The sequence below is a fragment of the Lithobates pipiens genome, unplaced genomic scaffold (genome assembly GCF_037356315.1).
Source record: "Lithobates pipiens isolate NorthernLeopardFrog02 unplaced genomic scaffold, aLitPip1_a1.2 Scaffold_16, whole genome shotgun sequence".
Lineage (NCBI taxonomy): Eukaryota > Metazoa > Chordata > Amphibia > Anura > Ranidae > Lithobates > Lithobates pipiens.
The window spans coordinates 573,278,086-573,301,737 of NW_027507748.1; the positions used below are offsets into that span (position 1 = coordinate 573,278,086).

The following is a 23,652-nucleotide window of genomic DNA, read 5'->3' on the forward strand; positions in this document are numbered from 1 at the left end:
GAGGAATCTTCTTTTTTAAACCATAAGCCTGAATAATGACTTGACAAATCCACTTGGAAATAGTGGATCTAGACGCTGCCTGTCCTCTTCTTGGACCATCCGGCAGAATAAACAAAATGTCTGTCTTAAGAAACTGATCTTACTGCATCAAGGGAATGTAGCATCCTCTCTTCCCTAGATGGAGGCTGTGGGAAGAATGAAGGAAGAACAATATCTTGGTTTAAGTGAAAACCTGTCACCACCTTTGGCAGGAATTCAGGATGAGGGCGTAACACCACCTTATCCTTATGCATAATCAGATATGGCTCCTTACAAGATAGAGCCGCTAGTTCAGATACTCTTCTAGCAGAATAAATGGCAACCAGAAAGACTATCTTTCTAGTCAAAAGAACCAAGGGAATTTCCCATAAGGGTTCAAAAGGCTGCTTCTGCAAAGCCCGCAGGACCAAATTCAAATCCCAAGGATTTAGAGGTGCCTTGATAGAAGGGTTGATCCATGTTACCCCCTGAACAAAGCTACACACTAAGGAGTGAGAAGCTAAAGGCCGTTGACAGAATACTGACAAGGCCGAGATCTGGCCCTTGATAGTATTCAAGGCCAGATTCATCTAATTCCATCTGCAGGAAATCAAGGATTCTACCTATGACATATTTCCTGGATCTGCACCAGGAAACATATGCCCTCCAGACTCTATAGTAAATGATCCTGGAAGCCGGCTTCCTGGCATTAATCAAGGTAGATATAACTGAAGGAGACAACCCACGATCACTTATAATATGGGTCTCAATAGCCAAACCGTTAAATTTAGCATCTGTAAGGTAGGATGGAATACCGGACCCTGCGCTAGAAGGTCCGGCCCTAATGGCAGAGTCCAGGGAACTCCTACTGCCATCTTTATGATCTCTGTGAACCAATGCCTTCTGGGCCACGTTGGAGCCACTAGAATCACCTCCCTTTGTTCCTGCCTGATCCTGCAAAGAAGGCGCAGAAGAAGCCGAACTGGAGCAAATGCATAGTTCAGAGAAAACTGATCCCATGGGAAGACTAATGTGTCTGTTCTGCAAGCTAGCGGATCCCTTGTCCTTGACACAAAGTTGTCAACCTTTTTGTTGAATCTGGACGCGAACAGGTCCACGTCTGGAGTACCCCATCTCTGACATATCACAAGGAAGATGTCGGGGTGAAGAGACCATTCTCCTGGAAATAATTGTTGGCAGCTCAAGTAGTCCGCCTTCCAATTCTCTACCTTGGTAATGAATATTGCCCAAAAGGCAAGGAACGTTGTGTTCTGTCCAAGACAGAACGTGATTCACCTCTCTCTGGGCTGCACGACTCCTCGTGCCCCCCTGGTGATTGATGTAAGCCACAACCGTGGCGTTGTTAGACTGAATCCTGACAGCACAGCCCCTCAGTCTGACCCCTCCATGCTCTTAGAGCCAGACGGATTACCCCAAATTTCTAAAATGTTGATAGGTAAGGTCCTTTCCAACCTGGACCACTTCCCCTGGACAGAATCCTCTTCCTAGAAGACTGGCATCCATGCTTACTACTTTCCAGGTGGCTGGTAGAAACGACTTTCCTTTTTGAAGGTTTCTGGATATTACCCACCAATTTAGGCTCTGATGTATGTCTGGAGCCAGCTGAATTGGAAAATCTAAGGCCTGAACCTTCCTGTTCCAGGCTGACAGGATTGTGCTTTGTAGCAATCCTGAATGAAACTGTGCGTAAGGGATGGCCTCGAAGGAGGCCACCATCTTTCCCAAAAGTCTCATGCACAACCGAATGGAAGGCTTTTTCTTTGCCCTGATGAGATGGATTAGTTCTACAATGGAACTGATTCTCTTTTGAGGTAAAAATACCTTTCTCTGCCTGATATCTATGATTAGACCCAGGTACTGTACTCTCCTTGATGGTTTAAGGAGGATTTTTCTAGTTTGAGAACCCAGCCTAGAGATTCCAGGTAGCTTACCGTCGTCACCAGACTGTGGTTTAACCCTGAAACTGAATGATCTACTAAAAGTAGATGGTCTAAGTAGGCTAGGACCGTTATGCCCTGAGCCATTAATCTGGCTAAAGCAGGAGCCAGAATCTTTGAGAACACCCGTGAAGCTGTGGCTAGACCAAATGGCAGAGCCACAAACTGAAAATGATGATTTTCTACTTCGAAGTGCAGAAGCCTCTGGTGAGCAGGAAATATTGGCACATTAAGATTAGCATCCTTGATATTGATTGAAGCCAACAATTCCCCTCCTTGGAGGATGGCTACAACTGACCGGATTGACTCCACGCGAAAGGATCGGATGTTCAAGTGCTGATTGAGATCTCTGAGATCTAGAATAGTTCTTACTTCCCCATTTGGTTTCGGAACCGTAAAGAGGTTTGAATAAAAACCTGTGCCCTGTTCCTCTAAGGGAACTTCTGATTTGACAGCCTTGGATAGCAGATGACCCAGTGCTAGGAGAGCCGCCTTCTTCTCTGGATCGTTGGGAACACTTGATCTTAGAAACCGGGGAGACAGAAGAACTCAGAACTCTAGTTTGTAACCTAGAGAAACAGCAGAAACCACCCACATGTCTTGACATTGCTCCTGCCAGATCCCTGAAAATTGCAGGAGCCTTTCCCCCACCCGAGTGAGCAGGGGTGCCCCTTCATAAGGAGGCTTTAGCACTCTGCTTTGTGGGCTTCTTTCCCCAAGATCTCTTCTGACCTTGGTGGGGTTTTTCCCTTGAAGCGGACGGCTGAGGCCGTAGAGACTGCCTAGAGGATGATGCCCCTGGTACAGGAGAAGAGGCACGCTTAAATGAGAAATGTCTTAATTTCTTCTTTACTGGTAAAAGAGAGCTTTTGCCACTGGAAATCCTCTGTACGTATTTATCCAAATCTTCTCCCAACGGCTGTTCACCATGAAAAGGGAAACTGGCTAGGAGCTTCTTACATGGTGCTTCAGCTGACCAATTCTTCAGCCAAAGAATTCTGCGAGATGCACTAGTCTCAACATAAGACGTGAGATCTGAATGGACATCTCTCATAGCATCTACTGTGAAACACAGCGCGTCTGCTAAATCAGCGTACTGTTGGGCGTACTGTTGGGCCTGTAGCAATTTAAGCATCTCCTCAAACTGTTCCTTAATGGCCTGGGATACACCCATTGCGGCAAGAAGCGGCTGCGCTGCTGAACTTGCTAAAGCCATCTGGTTCTTAGAAAGGAGCTCCAACTTCTCATCTGCTGGATACCTTAACATGAGTGCATTATCTAATACTATGAGTAAGCGCTAATTTTAGCGTGAAATACGTCAGCATTTTTTGCTCTGCATTTTTCTTTTCCCTTTGCTGTTGTGACTTGTGTGATGTGAAGGTTTTTTAGTTGAAACAATAAAGGCACAAATTCACCTTATCGGATCGGGAGTGCGGCTATCCAGAGTTCTTCTGTTTCTTATCTATGAGTGCATTATCAACCGGACATGTGAGGTTCTTATCCACCAAGGTAATCGCAGCATCAACCGGTGGAACCCCCCATTTCTTATAGAAATGCTCTTCCATAGAAATACTCTTCCATAGTTTGCAGAATCTCTTATGAGGATAAAACTGCTTATCCGGATGTTCTGCATACATAAGCTTTCTTAGCCACGTATGAATAGGAAAGGCATCCCCAGGCGAAGGAGGTTTTAATGATCCTAACTTAGAGATGGGATCATCAAGAGCCTGCGCTGCAGGTAGCAAAAAAGTTGAACGAACCAACTTAGTGAGCACATGCACAAGAAAGCTCTCTTGTGGTGATACTCCTTCCGTATTAGGATCTTCAGAAAAGGATAAAACAGTATCTTCCAAATCCCTAGGAAGATCTACCTGATCCCCAGCATCCTGAACCCCCAAAGGAGGATCTTGAGCACTTGATGGGGATCTTCTAAATTTAACCCCGCTTTTCTTTTCCAAAAGAATAAGGCAGCTGGCTGGCATCAAATAAGAAATAAAACGCCACTCTGGGGGCCCAGCAAGTGATCAGACCCCCCTTTCACTTAGCTAAGGGTCTGAGCTGGCTAGAAGGAGAGGAGAGTGAAAGCTTCTGCTGTTTCCAACGTCAGAAGGGTGAGTGCTCTATACAGCCCCCAGTGGTGACACATAGACATGACATGACAACACAATACATAGAAGGAGAAATTCCTGAGAAAATCTCCCCTACCTTATCCTCGCAGCAGGGTTTTATCAGAGATTTAAAAAAAAAAAACAATCTTCACCCTTTATGGTAGGCTCCGAGACCTTAAAGGAAACGTTCAGGAATCTCTGAACACTCAGGTTGACCCACAATCCTGGACCTGCGACAGCACCCTGACAGTAAACCTTTTTTGGCCTCACAACCAAAAAGTACTGGATCCCAGGGCTCAGCTCTCAAAGAAAAGCATTCGCAAGCAAAACCTAATTTCTTCAGATTACGAAGGCATTCATTTAGCCCATTACAAAGACATCAGAACGTATCTGGTCAGGATGGCTGTCTCTCATCAAGGATTACTGTCCGAGGAGCTCAGTACAACACATACTTACTCGTGCCCAACACCTTAGACACTGGCAAAAAAACTGAGGACTCCCAGTAGTGGGAGGGGTTATATGGGGGAAGTTTACGCCTTAAGGGGCGTGCCAGTGTCCAGCACTTGATACACCAATATAACCCATGTAGTAATTACTACGGCTCTGTGTCCCCTGATGTAAGAAAAGAAAAGAAAAAGTTGAGCTGAATGAATACTGTGATGAATTAACCAATTAAATTGGATGAATTTCCAATTAACTCTGGTGAATTACTGAACAGATATTCCACAGAATGTTTAGCTCATAGTAAGTGTATAAACAATGATTCCTCAACCCTCTATTCCATAGTGACATAAAACCACGACACCCAAGAAGATGTGACAGAGTACAGCAAGAAAGATCCTCCACCACTGATAATACTGCCGCTTACCAGCTTGCTAGATCTCTTGTTTAAGGAGATCACATATGCCTGTGGCTTTTTCCCCAGCCCTGGGTCTCTGTGCTTAGATAGTTAGGTGTTTCCAGATACTCCACTCGAGATATCCACAGCATGAATGGTATTCGCTCATTCCCCATGTAAGAATAGAAAGGCTTCCATAACGTAATTCTTTAAAAACATTTATTAGGTAAAAACCTATATTGCGCTTGCCATTTAGTCGTGGGTATAAAAGCGTATTCGTATAATGCTCGAGCCGACCGGCTCTCGAACGCTGCCCGTTGCTTTCCCGGGACAAGCGTAGTTCGTGGTGACGTCAGCATGCCACTCCTCCCTACACCGTTTCGTCACAGATGACGTCTTCCAGGGGCACCAGTACAGTGGATCAGGCTTCCAGTACACGGCAGCCTGAACAAACACTTTCCACACAGCAGCCCTTCTGTGGCCCTGCCTTGCCGGGCAAATGCTGCTTAGTATCATCACAAGCATGCAGGGAAAGACAAAAAGATGCCTCTCATAGTGCCACATTAGAAGACTAAATTATGATATCAATCAATTAAGGTACAACATATCAGCCACCAGTATGAAGAGTGAAAAGCAATGAGACATCCAAATGATGGATCCACAAACAGTGAAAATAAGTCAGACAGGGCATGTATTATAATCCCTGGGGTGAATGAATCTCTCATTGAGTAAACTGCAGGCTGATCCATAACAATTCCAGCAGGGCAGCCCTTCACTCGTGTCCCCTTGCCTTGCTGGTTAAATGTCGATCTGTATCACCATAAACAATGCAGGACAAGATAAGCAGAGGACTGTCCTAATGTATCATCAAAAGACTTTATTGTAAAATCAATTACCATAAAACACACAATTTCAACTGAAAACATACAGAGCTGCCATTGTCTCCCTGGAAAGCAGTGAGTGATGCTAGGAAGCTCATACTCCACCCCATCCCCAAGTGACAGTCTGTATACAGAGGTACAAGCACTTGGGAGCTTGAGGAAGAGTTTGCTGGAGTTTGACTTTGCATCCACATCAACTGACTGCGGGTGCAATGCTTTGCAGGCTCCTGAAAAAATAATAATAATAAATGCACATTCCTGCAAAAAATGTGTATTCATTTTTTTTTAAAGCTGAACCTAGTAGCCTTTAGCTACAAAATTGCATACCATCCCTGCAATTCATAAAGACTGCCGCAGACAGATTTTGCATAAGTGATTCACATGTGTTCTAAAAGTGGTGCAGCGTGTCAAAATTCTACCTGTCTAGAACTTGTACATGAATTTGGGGCATGCCACTCCAAGCATTACGGCTTCACACCGGGTCCCTACTACGCATGCACGAGGCACCCGCTGAGCTCTCCTATTAGGCCAGTGGCAGGCGAAGGAGGAGGGAGCCGAGCGCTGACATAACGTGCCGTGGCTGAGACTCCCGGAAGTGGTGATAGGATACCGGTCAAAGACAGGTATCCGCTCCCCCCTCCCCTTTTGCAAAAGGTGCCAAATGTATCACCGGGAGGGGGAAGAGACAAATGAGCTGAAGTGCCACTTCACTTTAAGTCTTTATTAGCTCCACTTCATGTATACGGTCTGTATTTTATTTTGAATTTGGTACGGGTTTTGCATAACAATGTAGAAGTAAATAAGAACTACCTGCATGAGTTGATTTAAAGCGGGAGTAAACCCGCTGAAGTTTTTTTTTTTGACCTGCAAAGGAAAAGGCATAATGAGCTAGTATGCGCCGCATACTAGCTCATTATGAAATACCTTAGAACAAGGCCCTGTCATGTCGCCCGATCCACGCCGAGGGAGCTGACATGTTCCCTCGGTGTGTCTTCCGGGTATCGTGGCTCTGGCGCTGTGAGTGGCCAGAGCCACGATATCATCACTCCTGCGCTTACGCGCGGGAGATTTCTTTCCTGCAGGGTCCGACGTCTGCCGGACTTTCAGCCGAGAATCCCCTGTGCGCATGCGCCGCTGCAGTCAGCGGCGCATTGCTAGGGGAATATCTCCTAAACTGTTCAGATTTAGGAGATATTTTTTTTACCTACAGGCAAGCCTTATTATAGGCTTACCTGTAGGTAAAAGTTTAAAAAAATTACTATACAACCACTTTAAGAGCAGCATATTTGCTACTTCAAGACCAGACACTTTCAAACTATGGCATACAGTGTATATTTGAAGATCGATCATTCCTGGTGTAATGACGGCCAATCTCATTTCTTGAGTCCTGAAAATGACAGGACAGTACAAATACCCCCCCAGATTACCCCCTTCAAGGTATTTAACCTCTTGCTAACCAGCCCTTTTTCTGACATTTGTTGCTTACAAGTGAAAATCAGTATTATTTGCTAGAGAATTACATAGAACCCCCTGATTGAATTTTTTTTATGTCGCACAGTTTTTGCGCAGTGGTTTTTCAAACTTAATTTTTTGGGAAAACAATACACTTCAATGAATGAAAAAAAAAAAAAATACACACACAGTATCTTACAAAAATGAGTACACCTCTCTCATTTTTGTAAATATTTTATTATATCTTTTTATGTGACAACAAAGAAGAAAGTACACTTTGCTACTATGCAAAATAGTGAGTGTACAGGTTGTATAACAGTGTAAATCTGCTTTCCCCTCAAAATAACTCAACACACAGCCATTAATGTCTAAACCGCTGGCAACAAAAGTGAGTACACCCCTAAGTGAAAATGTATAAATTGGTCCCAAAGTATCAATATTTTGTGTGGCCACCATTATCAAGCACTGCCTTAACCCTCTTGGGCATGGAGTTTACCAGAGCTTCACAGCTTGCAACTGGAGTCCTCTTCCACTCCTCCATGATGACATCACTGAGCTGGTGAATGTTAGACACCTTGCGCTCCTCCTCCTTCTGTTTGAGGATGCCCCACAGATGTTTAATAGGGTTTAGGTCTGGAGACATGCTTGGCCAGTCAATCACCTTTACCCTCAGCATCTTTAGCAAGGCAGCGGTCATCTTGTAGGTGTGTTTGGGGTCGTTATCATGTTGGAGTACTGCCCTGCAGCCCAGGCTCCAAAGGGAGGGGATCATGGTCTGCTTCAGTATGTCACAGTACATGTTGGCATTCATGGTTCCCTCAATGAACTGTAGCACCCCAGTGCCGACAGCACTCATGCAGCCCCAGACCAGGACACTCCCACCACCATGGTTCACTGTAGACAAGACACACTTGTCTTTGTACTTCTCACCTGGTTGCGGCCACACACACTTGACACCATCTGAACCATATAAGTTTATCTTGATCTCATTAGACCACAGGACATAGTTTAAGTAATCCATGCCCTTAGTCTGCTTTTCTTCAGCAAACTGGTTGCAGGCTTTCTTGTGCATCATCTTTAGAAGAGGCTTCCTTCTGGGACAACAGCCATGCAGACCAATTTAATGCAGTATGTTCTGAGCACTGACCAGCTGACCCCCCCACCCCTTCAACCTCTGCAGCAGTCATACGTTTATTTCCCAAAGACAACCTCTGAATATTACACTGAGCACGTGCACTCAGCTTCTTTGGTCAACCATGGCAAGGCCTGGTCTGAATGGAACCTGTCCTGTTAAACTGCTGTATGGTCTTGGCCACCCTGCTGCAGCTCAGTTTTGGGGTCTTGGCAATCTTCTTATAGCCTATGCCATTTTTATGTAGAGCAACAATTATTTTTTTCAGATTCACAGAGAGTTCTTTGCCATGAGGTGCCATGTTACAGTGTAGTGGGTAGCACTTTTGCCTAGCAGGAAGAAGGGTCGCTGGTTCAAATCCCAACCACGACACTACCTGCCTGGAGTTTGCATGTTCTCCCTGTGCCTGCGTGGGTTTTCTCCGGGTACTCTGGTTTCCTCCCACACTCCAAAGACATGCTGGTAGGTTAATTGGATCCTGTCTAAATTGTCCCTAGTATGTATGAATGTGAGTTAGCTCCTTGAGGGTAGGGACTGATGTGAATGTACAATGTATATGTAAAGCGCTGCGTAAATTGATGGCGCTATATAATTAACTGAAATAATATTAATAATGTTGAACTTCCAGTGACCAGTATGTGAGAGTGATCACACCAAATTTAACAAACCTTCTCCCCATTCACACCTGAGACCTTGTAACACTAACGAGTCACATGACTTTGGGGAGGGAAAGTGGCTAATTGGGCCCAATTTGGACATTTCCACAGGGGTTTACTCACTTCTGCTGCCAGCTCTTTAAACATTAATGGCTGTGTGCGGATTTATTTTGAGGGGACAGCACATTTACATGGTTATACAAGCCGTACACTGACTATTTTACATTATAGCAAAGTATAATTTCTTCAGTGTTGTCACATGAAAAGATATAAAATATTTTCAAAAATGAGAGGGGTATACTCACTCACTTGTGATATAGATATATATATATATATATATATATATATATAAACACACACACACACACACATACACATATATACACACACACCGCTATTTTTTTTGTATAACATGAAAGTTGATGTTATGCCGAGTGAATAGCTACCCAACATGTCATGGTTTAAAATTGCATGCGCTTATGAAATGGCACCAAACTACGGTACTTACAAATCTCGATAGGCAAAGCTTTAAAACTTTTTTTACAGGTTACCCGTTCAGAGTTACAGAGGAGGTCTTAGAATTATGGTTCTTGCTCCAATCATCACGGCGATACCTCACATGTGCTACATATATGCCTTATATATTTTTTTCTCATTTATTTGACTTTTTATTTTTGCACTGTCCCTTTATTTTATTTTTTACTTTTATTCCTATTACAAGGAATATAAACGTCCCTTGTAATAGAAAGAAGCATGACAGATCTCTCATTTACTTTAAAAGCAAAAGTAAAAAATAAATAAATAAATAAAAAACACATTTTAACTTCAACCACTTGAGCTCTGGAAGGTTTTACCCCCTTCCTTACCAGGCCATTTTTTGCAATACAACACTCTGTTGATTTAGCTGACAATTGTGTAGTCGTGCGACACTACCCAAATAAAATTTTTGTCCTTTTTTTCCCCACGAATTCAGCTTTCTTTTGGTGGTATTTGATCACCTCTGTGGTATTACATTTTTTTTTTTTTTTATAGCATAAAAATTGGATTTCTTCATCAATTTAGGCCAATATGTATTCTGCTACATATTTTTGGTATAAAAAAATCCCAATAAGCATATATGGATTGCAGATGCTATAACTTTTGCGCAAACCAATCTATGGGATATTTGTATTTATTTTTTACTAGTAATGGCAGCGACTTATAGCGGGACTGTGATATTTTGGCAGACAAATCGGATCAATGCTAAAAAAAAAAATTGCACTGTCACTGTACTGAAACTGGCCAGGAAGGGGTTAACATCAGGGGCGATCAAAGGGTTGACTGTGTGCCTAGGTTGTGCTTACTCACTGTGGGGGAGGTGCTTTGACTAGGGGAAGGCAAAGACCTGTGTTCCTGCTTAGCAGACACACAGGATCAATGCCTTCCTTTCTGACAATCTGCATTATTTACAGAGGCAGCTTGTCATTCTACCTGTGTAATCTGCAGGTGATGGCCGACTGAGTCCGTGCTGGATTCTGGTGTGTGTGAACACAGCGGGAGCGGGTCACTAGCGGCATGTGCACACCAGACACCGAAGTGTCAGATCTTAGACTAGGTATGTGATCTGGTACAGAGCCACCACCCTGCCACAGTATATCTATGGTGGGCAGTCTGCAAGTGGTTAATAAAAAATAAAAAAAAATCTTTTGTTTATGCCCGAGAACCGGAAGTGACATCAGATGTTGCTCCGGTCGTCTATGGGCATAAAGCCAAGTAAGGGCCCTCTCTCAGCTTCCTGCTTCATCAGATGACTTCCGGACATTACTGATGGCTCCGGTAAGCCCAGAAACTACTGTGAAGTGGGGGGGGGGGGGGGGGGCCTCGGGGTGGCGGCACCCATCCCACCTCTTCTAAAAGTGATTCCGCAGTGAACACGCCACTGGGATCACTTTTAATCAGAAAGCCAGCCACTTAAGGAGAAAAAAAAAAAAAAGATACCGGGGTTATGGAATCTAGCTGCAGCCATAACCCTGGTATTTAATGTAAAAAATGAATGACGTACATTCCCCCTTAGGCAGTCAGCAAGTGGTTACAATTGTTCTACCTTTCATTTACACGTCTATATAAAATACTTTTAATATCTCCTATCTTGTCCTTTTTGGAATGGATACACTTTGCTGATAAAAAAAAAAAAAAAAAAAAACAGTATTTTTATTAATAGATGTTACCATATTTCTTGACAACTTTAAATTCCACCACAATTATAGGAACGAAATACTCTCCAGTGTACAGACGAAAAGTACATTGAAATACAGGGCTCTCTGGCATAATGATATTCATTAGCATTTGCTAAAAAAAAAAAAAAAAAAAAAAAAAAACACGTCCCTCACCAAGCCAAAAAGGTGGCTCTAAATGGCATGTGACTTACTTTCCTTTATGTTACTAAATGAAACAACGCTTCATTCAAAGATACACTCAACACTCTGGGCAATGTGTTTGAAATTAGGTCCCGAATACTGTCAAACTCAGCAGAACCAGACATTCCAGAAAAGACACAACCACTGAACATAAAAACCTTTATTTTTTTAAGAGAAAGAACAATGTAAAAAGGGAACACAATGAGAAAAACATCCTTTTACTGACTGGTCTATGCTGAACTGCTGGAATATTAAGTTTTAGTGAAACTATGGATCACCACACATTACTAAAATAAACCTGTCATGAGAAAAACACAAATACAATGCAAATGCAAATCTCCTTGGGAGAATGTAGGTGGCCTGGCTGCATGCTGATCCAATGGCTTCAATGTTTTTTAAGTCACTGACCCAGAACTATACAAATCAAAAGTTCTGACTTTTTAGACTTCACACAATAGCTCATGATTGAGGACGCTCAAAATACTAAAACCAGAGGATGAGTATGGCAAGATAAGTTTCCTTTAAAAAGAGGAAGCTGTACCTATTGGGCAGTGATGGCAAACCTTGGCATCCCAGATGTTTTGGAACTACATTTCCCATGATGCTCATACACTCAGTCACTGCAGTGTAGTTGAGCATCATGGGAAATGTAGTGCCAAAACATCTGGGATGCCAAGTTTCGCCATCACTGCTATAGGGAATCCTATAATAGGGCTTACCTATAGATTGTGCAGATATCTCCTAAACCTATACTAGTTTAGGAGATTTTTACATTCCATGCATCCAGCGCCATCACTGGCGCATGCGCTCTGAAGAAACAGCCCACTGGTGCTATTACTTCCGAATCCCGTGCCGTGAACGGCGACTCCCAGCGGGAGTGACGTCATCACAGCTCCAGGCCAATCACAGCGCCATGAAGCCAGAAGAAACTCCGGTGAAGATGTTCGACATGTCAGCGGTGTGCAGGGCCTGCTGCAAAAGCTTCATTCTAAGGTATTTCATAACGAGCTAGTATGCGATGCACACTAAAAAGGTATTTGGGGTTGGGGGGCAGGGCAACCTGCACAGCACTTCATTTTTCATTCACATTTAACTGAACTGCAACAAGCCAGGTAATCTTAGAAAATCAAATGCAGAGTGATGTGAATGGGCATGCTAAGTATTCCAAGTTTTCTCTCTCAGACAGATAAAGAGAGTGCAGTGGCAAAGCCCAGGATCCAATAATTAAAATTAAATTAATGTGTTACTAAACCCAAAACAGTAAAATCAGTCTGTATATGCAGTAAAGCAGGCTTGTTATATTCACCGTGGAACCTAAGGGGTTAATCCTCTGCATTGCTGTTTGATCCTGTATGCACAGGCCCTCCTCTTCTTGCATTGATGCCATAACATTTCGAAATATGATTCTGGAGTCAGGCTGCACATGCTCAGTTTGGTGTATACCAATAGAGTTTTTTTTTGTTTTCCTGGGAGAGTGCATGTAATGAGCACAGGGCCAATCAGCACTGTCCAGACAGGGAGGCACAGGGTCCTGTATCCCGATAGGACAGCCAGTGCAGTATGAAAACTTCTCCTACAAGCTTTAACCAGGCACTGATAGAAGTCACAAGACTGCTATATACCGCTGATGAGAAAAGGTATTTAGCAGTTTATATTTACTAAAATAATTGCATTACCATTTTCTGTGGGAGACCAGATATAGTGAATGCAGGGTACTGGGTTTAGTAACACTTTAAATTGTGGGCAGTCCTGATCAAAAACAAATGTAAGCAGCTTGCAGAATCTGGTTGCACTGGATTTTGCAAAACTCTAATTAGGGGATACTGGTCCCAAAAGGAATATATGGGGTGCTATAGCTTACCACCTTCTGAAAGTGCTAGTTGCCTGGCTGTCTCTGGTTTTAACAATGAGTTTGTAACTCAGTGCAAGCATACAGCTGGTGAAGTAAAAACGTATGTGCCTGAAATTTACAAAAGGTATTTGTATTTACAAAAAAGGACTAGGGGCAGCAATGGTTCTCATGGCAGGTTTAAGCCTGGTATATGGTTTGCTGCATAGCATTATCAGTTCACTAGTTATACTTTTTGCTGTAAAAAAAAAAAGTGCTTGTAAATTTATTGCAATATTTGAGTTTAGGTACACATACAATTGTCACTAATGTATAGTATTTGCAATGATACACAAATTAGACAGCTGACCAATTGCTATTTTCTCCTGTTTTTATAAAACACTCCTGCATATTCTATACCCCACTTTTATTATTGAAGAAAACAAACAATGTGAATTAAGCCTCTGAAAACCCAAGGCGATCTGAGATAACTGTGATAAATTATGGGAAAACAGATTAAAATGGTGAAAAGTCCTGGATTATCAGTGAGTCCAAAGTAGACTTTTAATGCACATATCCTTAATAAATAGTTGGAGAATCACACACTATGCCTTCTAGTCCCAGTAAAAATCTACAACATAATGTAGAAGTATCTTCAACTATAAGTTAGTTATGTACAGAAGTATTCCCCCTGTTAAGAGGAAGGGTGAAATGAGCTTTAAACTAGTGTGTATATTTTAACTTAAAATCCAAAAAAGCCTATAAAGTACAACTAAACATAATGCCATTTTGTGCTTTCCTGCATAAAAGTATTGCCAACATTCCTCTATAAATATGTACCAAGTTACAGAGTGGTTAAGCACAAGCTGTACAATTAAAAGAAACCGTCCCTGCACAGTGCAGTACTTTTTAATGTAAACATGCGCTCCAGCCTCCACAGTGGTATAAGGTTAATACTCTCTGCAGGGAAATCACAATGACAGGTAAGTGATGTGGATGATGTTAACACATTGTCCCATTAAAGTTTATAATGCATGGTGATCAACTAGTAGAGTTGAGTTTGCGCCACAGTCAATATACTGGTATGTCTCCAAAGAGCTCTGGGATGTGTGTCCAATGTAGGAAAATTTCACCGATGTTCTAGAAGGGAAAATAGAATGAGTAACAAACTTAAAAACAAGATTGCAAGATTTCCCAGTCTTTAAGCCCCACAACAATATCCAGGTTTTATATTATTTTGTCACTGCTGGGAATATCCAAGATTTTTTTTAATGAGAGTTTCTTGCATTTTTCTTAATCTGAACCCATGACTTGTATGGACAAAATAGGATTCGTATAATGGGTTACCTGTAAAATCCTTTTCTTGAAGTACATCACGGGATACAGCACCATAGTATTAACTATATGGGTTATAGCCACTTTCAGGTGCTGGACACTGGCATACCCAATAGAAGAAGTTCACTCCCTATTAGGGGTGCAACGGATCAAAAGACTCACGGATCAGATTGTTCCTCGGATCAGAGTCACGGATCGGATCATTTTTCGGATCAGCAAATAATAATTGAATTTGCAAAAACCTGTGCCACCACCATATAGTCCCCACTGCAATATACATCTCCCCCACTGTAATATACATGTCATCTCCCCCAATGTAATATTGGCTGAGCATAGATGGGTATGGCTGGGTATTGCAGGGTAAGTATTGCAGAGTATTGGCAGGGTATGTATTGCAGAGTAGTGGCAGGGTATTGCTGGGATGGCTGTGATCCGATTTCTCCCCTCCACTGTACAGATCAGTACAGAGAGGGAGAGAGGAACTGGCGTCATCGTGACGCCGGTTTGTTTACAGGTGATCACTCCGTCTTTTGACGGAGTGATCACATTGTAAACGCGACAGGTGTACCAAGATGGTCACCGCTCCAGAACTAGTCCGAAGCCGCAGCCTTTCCTAAGGCCGAGACCACGGAGCGCTCTGCGGATCGAGGAGTGTGCCGATCCGAGCGGGGTGACCTGTTCGGATCGCGGATCAGTGCCGATCCTTGCACCCCTACTCCCTACATAACCTTCTTCCAGGAGAACATCAGTTTTTGTAGAAAAGCAATATACTTAAATCCCAGAAAGAGGGGCGGGACCTCTGTGTCCCGTGATGTACTCCAAGGAAAGGATTTTACAGGTAAGCTGTTATAAAAATCCTATTTTCTTTATCGTACATCACAGGACACAGAGCCATAGTATTAACCATATGGGACGTCCCATAGCAATGCTATTAGAGGGGAGGGAGACACAACCCGTAGGGCACCCCCGGACTTGAGGGCCTATACTGCTGCCTGCAGCACACTGCGCCCAAAGGCGATATCCTCATGCCTTTTTACATTCACAGATAAAACATGGTGAATGTATGTACTGAAGACCAAGTTGCGGCCTTACAGATCTGAGCCATGGAGGCCTGGTGACGCACTGCCCAAGAAGCACTAACCGCTCTAGTAGAGTGCACTTTGACTTGAAAACCCCTTACCCCTTAAATCATAAGCTTGAATTTTAACTTGCCAAATCCAATCAGCGACTGTGAATTTGAACGCTGCTTGCCCTTTCTTAGGACCTTCTGGCAATATAAATAAGACATCAGTCTTCTGGATCTGAGCAGTTGTCTTTAAATAGACTTTGACCACTCTCACCACATCAAGACAATGTAGTGACTTCTCTTCCCTGGAACATGATTTTGGAATAAACAATGGCAGGACAATATCTTGGTTCAGGTGAAAACCTGAGACCACTTTTGGCAGAAAACCTGGACGAGGGCACAATACCACTCTCTGCTCGTGAATAACCAAGTATGGCTCTTTACAAGAAAGATCAGCCAATTCCAAAACCCTCCTTTCTGAGGATATAGCAATACCAAGAAAACCAACTTCCTTGTCAGTAGGACTAAGGGAATATGCTGTATCGGTTCAAATGGCTGTTTTTGTAACACTGATAAAAGTTCAAGTCCCAATGGTTCAATGGTGGTCTAACTGGCGGATTAGGCCGTATCACCCCTTGCATAGAACCCCAGACTAAAGAATGTGAAGCAATTGGTCTTTGAAAACAGATCGATAAAGCTGAGACTTGGCCCTTAATAGTACTCAAGGCCAAATTCATCTCTACCCCTAATTGTAGAAAGGCAAGGATTCTGGCTATGATATACCTCAGAGGGTAGCAACTCTTGTATTCACACCAGGAACCATAAGCCCTTCAGACTCTATAGTTCTGGAAGCTGGCTTCCTTGCATTAATCAAGGTAGAAATAACCGACCCGGAAAGTCCACGTTTCTTCAGAATGTGTGTTTCAATAGCCAAGCCGTTAAATTTAGAGTTTGTAAGGTAGGATGGAATATCGGCCCTTGTGAGAGTAGGTCTGGCCGTAGTGGAAGGGACCATGGACCCTCCACCACCATCTTTACGATTTCTGCATACCAGGACCTTCTGGGCCATGCTGGAGCTACCAGAATTACCAGCTTTCTTTCCAGCTTGATCCTGCAAAGAAGTCATGGCAGCAACTGAATAGGGGAAATGCACAAATCAGTGAGAACTGATTCCACGGGGTCACCAACGCATCTGTTCTGCATGCGAATGGATCCCTCATCCTGGACAAAAAGTTGAACAACTTCGTGTTGAATCTGGATGTCAGTAGATCTACGTCCGAAGTCCCCCATTTCTGGCAAACAACCCACAAAATGGGGTGAAGAGACCATTCCCCCAGGGGCAACTGCTGGTAGCTCAAGAATTCTGCCTGCCAATTTTCTACGCCTGGAATGAAAACTGCTGATAGGCATGGAACATTCCTTTCTGCCCCAGCTAGGATATGGTTCACCTCCTTCTGTGCTGCGAGACTCCTGGTGCCTCCCTTGGTGATTGACGTAAGCCACAGCTGTGGCATTGTCAGATTGGATCCTGACAGGGCAACCTTGTAACTTGAATGTCCAGGCCTTGCTGCCTGGATCTCTAGGATGTTGATGGGCAAGGTCCTTTCTGTCCTTGACCACTGTCCCTGGATGGTTGTCTTTTCTAGCACTGCTCCCCTGAAAGGCTGGCATCTGTTACCACCTTCCAGATAACTGGTCTGAAAGATTTTCCTTTCCACATACTCTGGGTTAGTAACCAACTGAGCCTTTGGGACATCCTTCGAGACAGCCGCATTGGCAAGTGTAAAGCTTGAATATTCTTGTTCCAAGCAGACAGGATACTGTTTTGCAACAGTCTTGAATGGAACTGGGCATAGGGAATGGCTTTGAATGAAGCCACCATCTTTCCTAACAACCTCATGCAAAGGCGAATGGAGGGATCTCTTTTCAACCTGACCATCTGCACCAGCTCTCTTATGGCGTAGACCTTTGCCTGAGGCAAGAACACCTTTTTCTGGGCTGTGTCTATGATCAGACCCAAGTACTAGCTTTTTTAGCGGTTTTAAGGTAGAACTCTCTAGGTTGAGAATACAACCTAGACTTTCCAGGTAACTGGTTGTAATGCGTATGCTTTGCTCCAAGTGAGCTACCGACTGGTCTATTAGCAATAGATTGTCTAGGTACGCCAAGACTAATGTCCTGTGCCCTTAACCTGGCTAGAGGTGGGGCCAGAACTTTTATAAACACCCGGGGTGCTGTCGCTAGCCTGAAGGGCAAGGCTACAAACTGGAAATGCTGCTGTTCTACCTCAAACTGCAGAAACCTTTGGTGAGCAGGAAATATAGGCACATGCAGATATGCATCCCTGATGTCGATAGATGTCAGAAGTTCTCCTTGTAGGAGAAAAACCACTGAACTGATCGACTCCATGCGAAAGGAGCGGATCTTGAGGAACAGAGTTCGATTTTTTTAGATCTAGAATGGGTCTGACATCCCCACTTGGTTTTGGTACCGTAAAGAGGTTTGAATAAAACCCCAAACCTTGCTCTTCTGTGGGGATTTGTATGAGCCATTAAATCGGTCTAGTGCCCGAAACAGAGATTGTCTTTTCCCTGGATCTTTGGGAACGTTTGACCTCAGAAAACGAGACGGTGGAAAGTCCTTTAATTCCAGTTTCCACCCTAGAGTTACCGTGGAGGTGACCCATCTGTCCTGAATTTCCTCTTGCCAGACTTCTGAGAACTGCGGAAGTCCCCCCCCCCCCCCCCCCCCCCCCCAGACGAGGGGTTGATGCCTCTTCATAATGAGGCTTTAGAATTCTGTTTTGCAGGTTTCTTACCCCAGGACTTATTTTGAGCCTGGGCCTGACCCTGAGGTTTTCCTCTAGAGTCGGCAGCAGAGGCCATCGCCACTACCTGGAAGCAGATGAAGGGCATTTACGATTTCTTTTGACTGGCAAAAAGAGTACTTTTCCCACTGGAAATTGTCCAAATTATCCCCAAATAGCCGATCCTCATGAAAAGGGAAACCAGTCAGGAGTTTTTTGCATGGTGCTTTGGCTGACCAATTTTTTAACCGCAGGATTCTATGCATGTTTACTAGCATAAGCGCAAGGCCTATCTAAATTGGTCCTTAAGGGATTGACAGATGCCTATTGCAGTGACTGCAGGCTGTGTAACGGCACCTGCCAAAGAAAAAGAGGATTTTAACAGGAGTTCCAACCTTTTATCGGTTGGATCCTTAAGCATTTGTGCATTATCTACTGGACAAGTTAGACTTTTATTCACACTGGAAATCACAGCGTCAACTTCTGGTACATTCAATTTTTTGGTGAATTTCTCCTCCATGGGGTAGAGAACTGAGAATCTCTTTGGAGGGAGAAAATGCTTATCCGGGTGATCCCATGCAGCATACATAAGCTTTTCAAGTAATGCATGGACAGGAAAGGCATGCAAAGGCTGTGAAGGTTTTAAGGAACCCAAGGAAGAAACCAAACTTTCAGCAGACTCCATTAGGGGTAGCATGAAAGTAAAACAACCATCTCCATAAGAGATTGTACCAGCAACTTCTCAGGCTGGCGAGGCTGAAAAGGGTTAATCTACCGTTGTTTCCTCTGCAGAGGAGTAATCGGTTTGTCTTTCCTCCTGATCCCCTGAGGGTAACACCTCATCCTGTACCCAGGGTCTAAGGTGGGGAGATCTATCAGGCTTCCTATCCCTTTGGATGGAGTCAGAGCTGCACAATTCTGGCCAAAATGAGAATCATGATTTTTTTTTGATTAGAATAAAAAGATGACAATTCTCGCAATGTAAAATCTTTCACATTATACAAAAAAAAAAAAAAAACATGGGCTAACTATATGGGTTAGTTGTTTTTATTTTTTTATTATTGAAGTAATTTTTTCCCAAAAAATTGCATTTGAAAGACCGCTGAGCAAATACAGTGTGACATAAAATATTGCAACAGCCACCATTTTATTCTCTAGGGTGCCTACTATAACTATATTATATATATATATATATATATATGGAGGTTCCAAGTAATTTTCTAGCAAAAAAAAAAAAAAATGATTTTATCTTGAAACCAACAAATGTCAGAAAAAGGTTTAAGTGGTTAAACTTTTTTTCACTTACACACAAAGTCTATTCCATTGGCAAATTGTTACAATGTTTATAGGAAGTTCAACTGATAAAGAATGTTTTGATTCTTGGCAGACTGCCCAGTTTTTCTCTTTCTTTTGATGGCTGTAGCTTCAGAAGAGCAGAGAGAATTCTTTGAATAGAAAGAATTGTGAAACACTTTAGTCAAGATCACCATAACGATTCTTGACAATTAATTGTGCAGCTCTAGATGGAGTATGCGATTAAAGGTGGAGGAAAATGCATCTTCAGTCACATATACAGGTTCCAAGATGTGAGAAGCAGCTGCACCAATTTGTTCCAATGACTCAACCTGGCTTCACATATCTGGTATTTCAGGAGAGGATGACAGTGTGGAGGCATGACTGGAGTTCCTAGCGCCTGGTAGTGAAATCTTTGTACCCCTTTGGTCTTTGTGGTGTCTTTTTTGGTACGCATAGTCCCAAGCACAAAAGCAGAGGCACTAATTAATGCACTAATCGCTGAACATAGTCTGACAGTGTAATGCCGCTACACAAGTTCAGCCTAGCGCTGGGAAAAACATGCTTTTCATATTAGGAATGCCCTTTGCAGCCCTTATGTGCCCCACCGCTCTGATGTCCCAAGATTAGCCAGGCTTGCCTCTCCTCGCTATCAGCCGAGCTCCAGTTGATCTTTTAAGCCTGCGCTTGCGCAGTGCGTTTTGCACACAGTGCCGTGCCTAGGCCCTGCCCCCTCCGTCAACTGGCCCCCTCCCTTTCCTTTGATTTTCAAAAAAAAAAACTTTTACATGCGTCACCACGGACGGCCTTCGGGTCCGCAGACCGAGACAAAAGGGGGAGAGAAGACAGAGCCTAATGATGCAAGCAGGAAGAGAAAAACCTACGGAGCCGAAACCCGGGAACTACGCAAGAGGGGGTAACAACAACTGCCGATTCCCTAACCCTCCTGGTCCCTTCAGGTGGGAGAAAAGCATGGCAGACCTTACCTCAAGAGGAATCCCCCTATGCAAGCTGCTGCGGCCACACACAGACTGACACTGAGCTGAAGTGAAGACAACAGATTAAGGTAAGTGCACAGACTCCCTCTAGTGGAGAGTTAAGGCATGACAACATTGTTCCCTAAAGAAGAAAAACATAGGTGGACTTTTATAGTTCCTAGGCTTCTTCCCTTACCTTATTCCCACTGCAGAATTCTGCTGAATTAACAGGACAGATCCGACCCTCACCCATAACGGTGGGCTGCGTTAGCAAAACTTCAAGGACCAGGTCACTTTTTATTGGGGGTTTCACTCCCTTGGACCTGTAATAGCACCTGCCAGGAAAAACTTTAGGTAATGTAAGCATGACCAAAGCCCTGGGTCACGGGGTCCAGCCCTGCAAAGAGAGGCGTTACAGGCAAAACCTTGTGCTTCGTATATGAGGCCCGAGTACCATCCACCTTGGCCTCAGTGGCACTTTGGATGGATCTTGTCTCTGGGGGCTATTTAAATCCAGCAAGGATCCCTCCTGCGGTTCTTCAGAGCACATCTTCACTCGTGACCAACACCTTAGACACTGGCGAAAAAAACTGAGGTACTCCTGGTAGGAGGAGGGGTTATATAGGGAGTGAACTTCCTGTATTGGGTATGCCAGTGTCCAGCACCTGAAGGTGGCTATAACCCATATAGTTAATACTATGGCTTTGTGTCCCGTAATGTACGATAAAGAAACAGAGCCCGGCCTTTCATAGCAGAAACAAGGTACAAAAGGCAGTACATATAGGTAAAATCAGTATTTAATTATTCACAGCTGTAAATCGTCTGATAATAGGAATATATGGAGCACAGATAGAATATGCAACAAATATATTAATGTAACAATTTCTATGAGGAAAGCAATCAAAAAAGGTTACAACTGCACAATAAAGTGGGACTGAACTCAAACTTTCAAGTCACGTTCCTCCACTCCAAACTTACTCATCCATATCTTTATGGATCTTGCTTTGTGCACTGGTCCAAATCATTTGGTGGACAGGGGGGGGGGGGGGGGGGGGGGGTATGGTGTGGGTTTTTTTTTTCAGGGGTTGGGCTTGGGCCCTTAGATCCAGTAAAAGGTAACTCTTAAGGCATCAGCATACCATGACATTTTGGACAATTTCATGCTCCCGTGCTTGTGAAAACAGTTTGGGGATGGCCCCTTCCTGTTCCAACATGACTGCGCACCAGTGCACAAAGCAAGGTCCATAAAGACATGGATGAGCTAGTTTGGGGTGGATAAACTTGACTGGCCTGTGCAGAGTCCTGACCTCAACCAGATAGGACACCTTTGGAACAAATTAGACCGGAGACAGTGAGCCAGGTCTTCCTGTCCACATCAGTGCCTGACCTCACAAATGCGCTTCTGGAAGAATGGTCAAACATTCCCATAGACCAGGCATGTCCAAAGTCCGGCCCGCGGTCCGGAATTGCTGGCAATGGTGGGGCTGCATTCCTGGCAATGGTGGGGCTGCATTCCTGGCAATGGTGGGGCTGCATTCCTGGCAATGGTGAGTGAATTTCTAGCAATGGTGGGCGCTGCATTCCTGGCAATGGTGGGGCTGCATTGCTGGCAATGGTGGGGCTGCATTGCTGGCAATGGTGGGGCTGCATTGCTGGCAATGGTGGGCGCTGCGTTCCTGGCAATGGTGGGCGCTGCGTTCCTGGCAATGGCGGGCGCTGCGTTCCTGGCAATGGCGGGCGCTGCGTTCCTGGCAATGGCGGGCGCTGCGTTCCTGGCAATGGCGGGCGCTGCGTTCCTGGCAATGGCGGGCGCTGCGTTCCTGGCAATGGCGGGCGCTGCGTTCCTGGCAATGGCGGGCGCTGCGTTCCTGGCAATGGCGGGCGCTGCGTTCCTGGCAATGGCGGGCTCTGCGTTCCTGGCAATGGTGGGCTCTGCGTTCCTGGCAATTGTGGGTCTGCAGATGGGCACTGGCCCTTATTTTTCTTCACAGTTCTTTAATTAAAAAATTTTTTTTCCTGATGCTTCCCTCTTAAAGTGAAGGTGCGTGTTATACGCCAATAAATACGGTGTATCCAAATAATACACTTGAGTTCATCTCTTCACCACACACAGCCACAAAGGCAAGAGAATTATTGTTGGGCAGTGTATTAGTGCTCGGACGAACAGACTTAGACCGAATTTTAATGATTCAAAGAATGTCAGGCAAAATGGTTGGCCCTCGCGCATGTTCAGTTCATCAAATCTGGCCCTCTTTGAAAAAAGTTTGGACATCCCTGCCATAGACACACTCCTAAGGCTGGGTTCACACTGGAGAATTAATCTTTGGCTGAATTCAGACCTGAAAATGGACCAAAAGAAGCACAGGACTCCTGTGCAATTCGCACCAGAGATGTGTGAGCCAGCTCCATAGAGAGCCAGTCACAATCTCCTGCTATGCGAATTGGATGTGGGAAAATGCACAGTTTGCAATAGTGTGAACCCAGCCTAAAACTTGTGGACAGCCTTCCGAGAGGAGCTGAAGCTGTTATAGCTGCAACGTGTGGACCAACTTATTGTTGAACACTACAGACTAAGACTGGGATGCCATTTAAATTCATGTGTGTGTAAAGGCAGGTGTTCCAATACTTTTGGTAATATAGCATATATCTGCAGTGAGATCATCTAAGGTACTGCTGCCTCTGACTGCTAATCTCAAGAGATTTGGAGTGATATTTAGTGATGTCACTACTGTGCTGTTCACTTTTCTTTTTGATGGAGGCTCTGACATTAGGAAGCAAAGTCCCGCCTTTATCAAGATGGTCACTTCCATTAAGAGGCAGAGAAGACTAAGGCACAGAAAGGGAGCAAATCAGCTGCAGGCAGAGCACAGACAAAACTGGTTTCTAGTACTGCTTTTTTTGGGGGCAC

General features: G+C 44.0%; 1 protein-coding gene across 2 annotated transcripts in view; it reads right to left on the minus strand.

Annotated features, from left to right (window-relative positions):
* Positions 1-13,539: 13,539 nt before the first annotated feature.
* Positions 13,540-23,652, minus strand: part of TMEM106C (transmembrane protein 106C) — a 62,927-nt gene continuing 52,814 nt past the window's right edge. For both annotated transcript variants that reach the window (XM_077483748.1, XM_077483749.1), the window contains one exon: positions 13,540-14,407. In XM_077483748.1, the coding sequence (XP_077339874.1) occupies positions 14,293-14,407 (115 nt within the window). In that variant the 3' untranslated portion in view covers positions 13,540-14,292. The remainder of the gene's footprint in view (positions 14,408-23,652) is intronic.